This window comes from Watersipora subatra, chromosome 11 (genome assembly GCF_963576615.1).
Source record: "Watersipora subatra chromosome 11, tzWatSuba1.1, whole genome shotgun sequence".
In the NCBI taxonomy this organism is placed as follows: domain Eukaryota; kingdom Metazoa; phylum Bryozoa; class Gymnolaemata; order Cheilostomatida; family Watersiporidae; genus Watersipora; species Watersipora subatra.
The window spans coordinates 43,325,415-43,335,200 of NC_088718.1; the positions used below are offsets into that span (position 1 = coordinate 43,325,415).

The 9,786-nt window shown below is 32.4% G+C and overlaps 1 protein-coding gene across 1 annotated transcript in view; it reads left to right on the forward strand.

Annotated features, from left to right (window-relative positions):
- Nucleotides 1–2,198, forward strand: part of LOC137408098 (mucin-21-like) — a 71,137-nt gene extending 68,939 nt beyond the window's left edge. The window contains exon 11 of the mRNA XM_068094492.1: nucleotides 2,062–2,198. Coding sequence (XP_067950593.1) covers nucleotides 2,062–2,198 — 137 coding nt within the window. The remainder of the gene's footprint in view (nucleotides 1–2,061) is intronic.
- The last annotated feature ends 7,588 nt before the right edge of the window (nucleotides 2,199–9,786 follow it).

The window sequence follows — 9,786 nt, forward strand, 5'->3', positions numbered from 1 at the left end:
ACCCTCTCCTGTCCCCATTCTCTCTTTTCCCCTTCTCCAAAGAAGTGAGAAGGGGAAAAGAGAAAAGGGAGAAAGGAGGAGGTAAATAGCCCACCCACTCAAAGAGCCAGACCCTGGCTAGGAAAATAGACTAATATCATACTGCGCTAAACATGACTAAATATGATGAGTATGCAAGTATGTCTTAAGTAAAAAATGAGACAGAATGATTATTTTACAGCTGGCTATGTAGCTGGCTAGGTCACTAAAGCTGAAATGGAATGATTGTATCACTAGCATCGTGGATGTTACTAACTATTATGTAAACCAGGCAAAGAATTTCCTAATCACAGTTAAGAATCGTGGTGGCTTGACTTTGTCTTCGCCTGTGGTGATTGAGGTTTGCAACCACAGTGAGAAAGCGACGAGAGTGTTGCTTAGTAGTGCTGGATTAGTGAAAAACTTTCCTAGGCTAGTACTAATTGCCACCATGGAGAAGTTGCTGAGGTTCAACACAATGCTATTGTTTAAAGGTTGACTTGCAATAAAATTCACATTACAGTTATTTGGTATCAAAAGATTCACCATGTCTTACTCTTTTGTGTTGTAGGTGCAAAATATGTGGAAATGTGATTACAAGCTCTTAAAAGCTCAAAAACAAACAGTTAATTGCAGCCACACGAGACCGCCGTAGTTTGGAATCGCTTTCCAAAACGGCTCAAATGGGACATAGTTGTTACAGGATGGTTTCTGTTGACACTTTCATGCAACTTCATTCATCAAAATATTTCCACAAATATACTTCACCCATTCAATAAAACCATTTCTATTGTTCTTACGCGTCTGTTTTATTGCCATTGTAATGCTGTCACTTTTAGCAGTGATATCTTATAACTTAGCATAACAAATCGTTAAACTTTTAACCTTAGCTCAAAGGAGTACATATCATTGTCTGATAATCATGATGAGCCTGTTGGCCACCTGTGATAATCGAAAAGTGCTGCAAAAATTATTTTCGAAGTATTGGGTCACGTGATCGGATTATGACTTGACGATTGAATAATGCCGAAAGAAAACTGTAAAGTAGCGAGCATCTATATTTGATACGGGGTATTCGGTAAAACCCGAAATGTTTGTCATAAACTAGTGCTACGATAAGTTCTATATTTAGTTTTTTATTGGCTTTTCAATTCATGTGAGAACATCACGTGACAAGACGATAACTAAACTGTAATGACTACGTCAGAGAAATAAACAGATTCCAATCTACGGCGGATTTTCGTTTTTGAGCTTTTAAGAGCTTGTAATCACATTTCCACGTATTTGGCACCTACCACACAACAGAGTAAGACATGGTGAATCTTTTGATACCAAATAACTGTAATGTGAATTTTGTTGCAAGTCAACCTTTAAGCTACAAAGAAGAGTCCATCTCAATACCATTGAGGCATTTACAACGAGGTCATCCTGAGGAACTTAAAAGCGCGTCTAAGAACTTTCAATCCAACAAATTTATTTTATTTTTAGTTTCTTTCACTAATACCAAAGGTTTAAGGGAAGTGATGGATTTTTGCTTTCTACTATGCTGGGTTATCTATTTCTATAATTGTAAAGTATTTTTTAACTAATCTCTTGTTGATTATAATAGCAGTTGAAAATAAAATCTGTAATAAAAACACTAGCCAAATCATGCCATTAGTCTATCACCCATTGAGTAGCATTGATCCACCAATGTCTAGCCATAAATTGTAGGTTGCATCTATAAACCAAGCCACAAAATATAATGATTGATGTGATAATGGTTTCTTTTATCTTAGTTTATTGATGTCACAACATTATGCTGTAATAGAACTATCTCTTAACCTTAAATGAATAAAAAATCGCGCGTGCTGACCCGGTCCGACCCGATCTTGGCCCTCATTGCTGAACCTGAGTCTGGTTCGACCCTGCATTCCTTGGTCTCATTCCAGCTCTAGCTAGGAAAGCCATTGATTCCATTTGCCTGATCAGATCAAAACTTCACAGGCTCATCATATTTAGTCATGTTTAGTTCAACCTGATATTAGTCTTTTACCTAGCCAGGGTCTGGCTCTTCGGGTGGGTGGGCTATTAGTCCCCCCTCTCTTTTCCCCCTTCTCTTTTTTCCCCTTCTCGCTTCTTCTTTGGAGAAGGGGAAAAGAGAGAATGGAGATAGGAGAGGGTGGCAAATAAAGCCCTGATAGCTCATGATTTGTGTGCAACATTTCATAGCTTTTATACTTTTAATCTAAGGTGGTTATCAGATATTATCACAGAACTGCTTTAGTTTACTTGATTATGTATACAAGAAGGTTTTTATGTGAAAATAAATGTAATTTTGTCAAATTCTTCTCATTAGCTCCATTGTTAACAATAGTGCAGTCAAGTGTGAGGTACAATACTATGACGTTACATCATGCTATTTAAGTCTGACAAGCTTTTTCCCTATTGGCCAATCTAGGTTTATATATCTATGTTAATACATCATGGCTAATGACTATAGTATTGTTAGTATATCATGGCTACAGACTGTAGTATTTTTAACATATCATAGCTACTGACTATAGTATTGTTAATATATCATGGCTACTAACTATAGTATTGTTAATATATCATGGCTACAGACTGTAGTACTGTTAACATATCATAGCTACTGACTATAGTATTGTTAATATATCATGGCTACTAACTATAGTGTTGTTAATATATCAGGGCCACAGACTATAGTATTGTTAACATATCATAGCTACTGACTATATTATTGTTACTATATCATGGCTACTGACTATAGTACTGTTAATATGTCATGGCTACTGACTATAGTACTGTTAATATATCATGGTTTCTTACTATTCACCTACTTTATTCATAAACACAATCATTTTGGCAGAAGCCTGCATTTTCAACATCTATCTATATGTATACATTTCTCAAAGTATGTATGTCTGTCATTCCGGCTATAGTTATAGCACACGCTGATTATTTTACCGATGTGGCCACGCGTTACGATGCCCTTGTTAAAATCCTTTTGGTGAGAATCAATTACAATTACAATTACAAGGCTAATTCTTCTCACGTGGATAACTGTATTGTCTCCGTGAAAAGGGCCTCTACATTCTCTTGCTGTTCAATCAGACAAAGACAGTCCGATATCTCATTTTTACTTTTGTACCAAGGTTGAAGAGTACCATTATTGCCGTATTTAAAGTTTGGATGGATAGCTTCTGGTAGAACAGTAACATTTTTAGTAACACACACATTTCCAAGCAAAAATTGTTGTTATTACTAATTCAACATATTCAAGAGTTTTTTTTTTCAGTTCCTATTAATTGTCTCATTACTGAATCATCTTTTATTGTAATCGTGGCAAAACAGACTTAATTTAGCTATTACTTGCTAATTATTTCCCATTTACATCTAATCGTTTTTATAGTTGTTTTATTTTCTTTAAATCACTTGATCTGCACAAAACATTTTCTGCATGATATGAAGTTTAAAAGTTGTTTGACAAAGTTTGAAGACCTTTACCGCTGTTTTTATTTTCTCTCTTAATTTATTCCAATTACACATAATACGTTTTAGATGGAGTTCCAGGACCTGTCGAGAATCTTCAGATCATAGCTAATTCTTATAACCTGTCTGTGAGTTGGAATCTTCCACTTAACACAAGTGGAACTATACAAAAGTATAATATTCAAGTCAGCACATCTCAAATGCTTGTTTCAAACAGGAGTGTAAGTTTAACAATTTATACTATTACTAGCTGTGCCACTCGGCGTTGCCCGGGTAATAGAAAAGTCTTTGGACAGAAAATTGATTTGTATTTAACATATAACAACGTTTGCCATTCTAACTTTCAAACTACATATCGTGATAAAAGTGTTTTGTGTTATAAACAATGAGAAGTAGTGAGAGTTGCTCGCCATTAGCCAGTTTAATAATGTGAGCAAACAGCTTCTTGTGACGTGAAGCTATGACCCGCGTCGTACGCAAAGCAGTTAAGTATTTGCTCTCATATGATGGCTTACTTTGGCAAGCTAGCAATTAGTTTTCTGTAGTCTAGTGGGTAAGGCGGGACACTGGTGAAGGTAGGGTCTGAGATCAAATGTTCTAAGGTACGCAATATTTATTCCCAGATTTTAAGATCTATAGTCGGACAATCAATCCTACAAACATACGACATATTTTAGAAATATGTATATATATAGATTTATTAACCAATGGTACGGTGATATATTGCAGAGAAATTTTTCCCCGTAGTCCTCAACCTATTCTGGTTATATTTTGCAAAACTATTGAAACCAGGAAATAGTTTTATGGTAAAAAATAACCAACCACGGTTCTGACAATTATAAATTTGAATTTTGGTAAAATTGTTATGCTAAATAGTTACAAGAAGTTTGAGTGCAGATGTCTTTCGCAAAAAGATTTTTAATTCCATTTAAAAAAGTCTCATATTAAAAAATTCAGCTGCTGTGCCACAGTTTGATCATTGTTTGAGATTTGTTCTGGCAGCATGGAAGTAAAAATATTTGAACTGCTAATTAAAAAATTTCTTTAACAATAGCTTTAATTTATACTTGTGAGCTATACTATAGCTAATTTATACTTATAAAGCTTGTCTACTGTTGAACTAGATTTTGCCATCCTAAAACTGAAAGTAATTTAACTTTGCATTTTGCAAACAAAAGAATATCAACAGCAAAAATTGGCTTTTCTTCGTAATAGTTACATGACCTAGCCTTCCTGGATAAAACTGAAGTTGTGGCTTATTTCACTTTTAAGGGCATTTAAAATCTCTGTTAATAACTTCTAGTTTGTCATTGTGCGCGCACATGTTTCTGTTAGAATGTGTGAACACTACTTGTTTTATATTTGCTGACCAAGTTCATCGAAACCTCCCACGCATAAGCTCTGCGCCATCCACTCGTTTGAAAAATAATTGGTTTGAAACTCTGTCTGGTTCTTGACAACCCACCTGCTTGCTGTCAGGTTTAAAATGAAAGAAATCAATTTTGATAGACTCATCTCATAGTTAAAAGTGTTGATATAAGTTGCCCTACTACTTAAATTATTATGTAGAATATATCTGTGCATTGTGAGGCTTCAGCATGGTTGGACAGAGAGCAATAAAGTGAGAAGTGCATTTAGCTAGAGAGTAAACAGGTTACTCAACTCTCCTACAGCATTGCTACTTTTACAAAAACTTTATTAAAATATCTAAATTGATGATGTGGTATAGTGATATGCATGAATCTTTAAACGTAACTCATGATTTTTACTCACTGACCAAATATTTATTGTCAGCAGCAAAGATTTTAAGCAATATCCAAAGTTAGTGTGAATGTGGGGGCTTGTCAAGGTTCGGCTTTCCTAAACAAGTACCCATCTTTATTAATGCTCATCTCCAGAGACCATCTCATGATAAGTGAGATCTCCAAACTCTATCAATCAGCTCACCTATTTTATGAAAAGCTACTTATCATCCTCTCTTAATCATTAGTCTCAAACTCAGATGAAATTTTACAAGCATTAATTGGTCTATTGGAAGTGAGGCAGGTAAAACCAGGCAAGCATATTATGAAAAAAAAGTTTTTCATTTAAGTGCCTGTTGTCTAGTGGCTATCTAATTGTTTACATACATACACTTGTAATACCTTGTACAAGTATTCTCTATTTACATACGCTTGTAATACCTTGTACAAGTATTCTCTATTTACATACGCTTGTAATACCTTGTACAAGCATTCCCATTTAAATACACTTGTAATACATTGTACAAGTATATTCTATTTACATACACTTGCAATGCTCTGTACAAGTATTCTCTGTTTACATACACTTGTAATACCTTGTACCAGTATTCTCTAATTTACATACACTTGTAATACCTTGTAAAAGTATATTCTATTTACATACGCTTGTAATACCTTGTACAAGTATTCCCCATTTAAATATACTTGTAATACATTGTACAAGTATATTCTATTTACATACAATTGTAATACTGTTCATGTTATTTACGTAATTGGGATTCACTTTCTTGTCTTGCTGTTCTAGCCACATTTAATTTTGTTATATTTCATAGACTTCAGGAACCTTCATAAGAATATCTGATGGAATCAGGCCATATACAAACTATACTGTATCAGTAAGAGCTATGACCAGCTTTCCTCAATGGGGGTCTGCAGCTACAGGGGGAACTAAAACTCTGCAAGCAGGTAGTTACATAAAAGTCTTCATTTCTGACAAGTAAAATGCCATGTATGTCAAATTGTATTTGATAAAAGCTGTTGTCTGCTCAAGTAATAAATATAAAATGAACTACTGTAGTTTAGTGATTTTGGGCTGTGCAATAAATTAAACACAAATATCTGGTGTTATTTACCAAAAGTTATTAAATATAAAATAATTTGTTTTATGTTTGCTGTTTAAGTTTAGTTTGAAATTTTTAATTTGAATAGAGTAAAATAAATTGGGAACACAAAACTAGACTTAAGATACATAAATTTAGCCTCTTTCAATACGCCACAGTGTTATTTGTATATGACTCTCTAAGTCTTGAAAACGCAGAGAGTGAAATAACAAATATTAAAATAGGCTAGCTTTAAAGCTAGTAAGGAATGATCGCTCTGCAAAATCTACTGGCAACAAAGAACATAAAAATTGATTTATTTTAAAAATGATAAAAGTGCTAATTTACCTTATAACTTTGCTAGCCCATATGTTATGTTTTAATGTACATGTATGATTTAAACAATTAAACTTCAACTTTTCAGCTGATAATAGCTTCCCGAATTGACTGAGTTTTGCTTTGTCCAAGTCCCAATTATTCCACCAGTGGAATCTACATGTAACTTATAAGGTAGCCTTCCTTTGTTGTAGCCCCAACTGCTCCACCAGCAAGTTTCACTAGTATCTCCAGTTCTTCTAGTTCAATAGAGCTAAGATGGTCAGCAATTCCGGAAGAATACAGAAACGGTATCATTATGTGAGTAGACAACTCCACTTTAGTATCATAATACAGACTTGTTTAGCTATAAGCTTGAAGCAGTTTAAATAAATTTAGCATCTTTTAAACATTTTTGAATTTATTTGAAACTGAAATGTTCTCTATGGAAATTAAGCATACAAAATAGAGACTATGACTAGCAAAAACTGGCAAAAAACAAACGATGCCAAACATTTTCATTGTCGATAATAAATAGCTTTACTTTTTAGCATACTAGCTATCCCGCAGAGTCTTTGAATACTAAATATCCCACAGAGTTTTGAAACGGATTTTCACTGACTCAAACAATAAAAACAGCTGAAATCTTTTGAGCTTTGAAACTCTCTAAAAGTCAAAAATTATAGTCAATTAAGATTCTAACACACAATCATAAAACACTAGTGTCAAGGCTTTTAAGCATTATAAATGATAAATCTTGTGGTAGCTGATATTTAAAAGTCTGTAAGTATATTTCATACTCATAACAGATTGGCCACAATAGTGCTGGAGTCTTTTCTTGAAAACTGTTGGTCATGAGGCTTCAAAGTTTATCTATGAGTTCTATTTTTGCAACTTATGTTTCTAGCAAAATGTTTGTTGTAGAACAGAATTATTGTGCAGCCTCCTTAGTGACTGGTATGATTATCTAATAGAACTAAAATAAAACTGATGACAGAAGCATTAAAAAGATAGCATTTTCCTGTGTTTGCAATGCTATGGCTTTCCTTTTGGTAGCATATTTTTCTAAAAAGTGTTAGCTTATTTTCAGACTTAAAATATTCGATCAATACACTGTTGAAGTTGTCTTTTTCTTATCAAATGTTTTACTTTTAAATACATGAGCTTGTAGAATAAACAAATGTGCAATCAGTTTAATGCCAGCCACTAAAATATTGATCCTTCAAAGGAAACTGCAGATTCGTTTTATTCTCCACAAGAACTAAAGACACTGAGTGTTAAGGCAATATAATATATATATTTATATATATTATCATATAATGCATATATTTATATATTATAATATATATATTTATATATTATCGTGTAATGCATATATTTATATATTATAATATAATACGTTTATTTATATATTATAATATATATTTATATATATTATCATGTAATGCAATTATTTATATATTATATATATATTTATATATATTATCATGTAATGCATATATTTATATAGTATAATATATATATATTTATATATATTATAATATAATTTATCATATCATATCATATATTTATATATTATAATATATATATTTATATATATTACCATACAATGCATTTTTTGTATATTATAATATATATTTATATATAATACACACATTTATATATTATAATGTATATATATTTATATATATTATAATATAATACATATTTTTATATATTATATATTATAATATAATGTATATATTAGTATATTGTAATATGTATATTTATGTATTATAATATAATATATATATATTCATATATTACAATATAAACTTTTGTATATCATAATATAATGTATATATTTATATATCATAATGTATGTATTTATATATATTATAATATAATGTATATATTTATATATTATAATGTATAAATTTATATATATTATAATATAATGTATATATTTATATATTATATTACGGGTATATATATTTACTAGTTGTAACACCTAGCGTTGCCCGGGTAATAAAAAGTCGTTGCACAGAAAATTGATTTGTATTTAACATATAACAACATTTGCCATTCTCACTTTCAAACTACATATCATGAGAGAAGTGTGTCGTGTAGTTGAAATAAATTAAGAGAAAAATAAAAACAACTGTAAAGGTTTTAAAACTTTGTCAAACAACTGTACCTTTTAAGCTATATTAGCCTGGCATATTGCCAATGGAAAATTCCATTAAGCTAGTTAATAAGGATAGGCTTCTAATGACTAGTACTCCATGGCCTTATGCCGGCATTGTTCAGCTCAGCTGTTCTAATAATAGCTATAGCCGGAATGACAGACAAACAGACTTTAAGAAATACAGTCAAACATGGATAACTCGTCCACGGATAGCTCGAACACATGGTTAATTCGAACATTTCCTTTGGTCCGTTCCCACGTAATGATAAATTGCTATAGATAACTCGAACTCAACACTGTTAATTCCAACTGTTTTTTTGCCCAACAGCTACCGAAACGGTTGTTTTCGCTTTAGAAAATCACTTTATTCAAAGCCATAGAGGTAAACTTCATCTTTTCGTAATTCATAAGCGTCGTTATTACCACCATCGGCAAAATATTTTTGTCAACGACTTTTCTAAAAGTTTGGTGAAATTTGATTTATACTACGATACGATGAATAGCACGGGCTAGCCGGGTCACGCGCGCAAGAATTTTCGCCACGCACATACAAAACAAAAATCGCATGTTGTTTTGTATGTGCGTGGCGAAAATCCTTGCGTGCGTGACTCGGCTAACCCGTGATGAATAGTTTTCCGACGTTGATTCCGTGTTGAATCAACGTCGGAATGTTGAATGTTTAAAACGTCTTAAAAATTTTTGTAATTAAACGTATACGTTGTCTGAGCTACAAAAAACTATTCATCGTTTGACCTAAACACAGAATACGTGTGTACATTCAATAAGTATCTATTAAAAAAGCGTGAGTGATATAGAATGTACCGTAAAACCTCGTAAAACTTCTAATTGAACTGCCTCGGAGTGTTGCTCTTAACGAATCCCAGGTAAAGTAAGGTAATCTGCATAAACTTCAAGAAAAAACGGCAAAATTGATCGTGGGTAAAACCCCAAA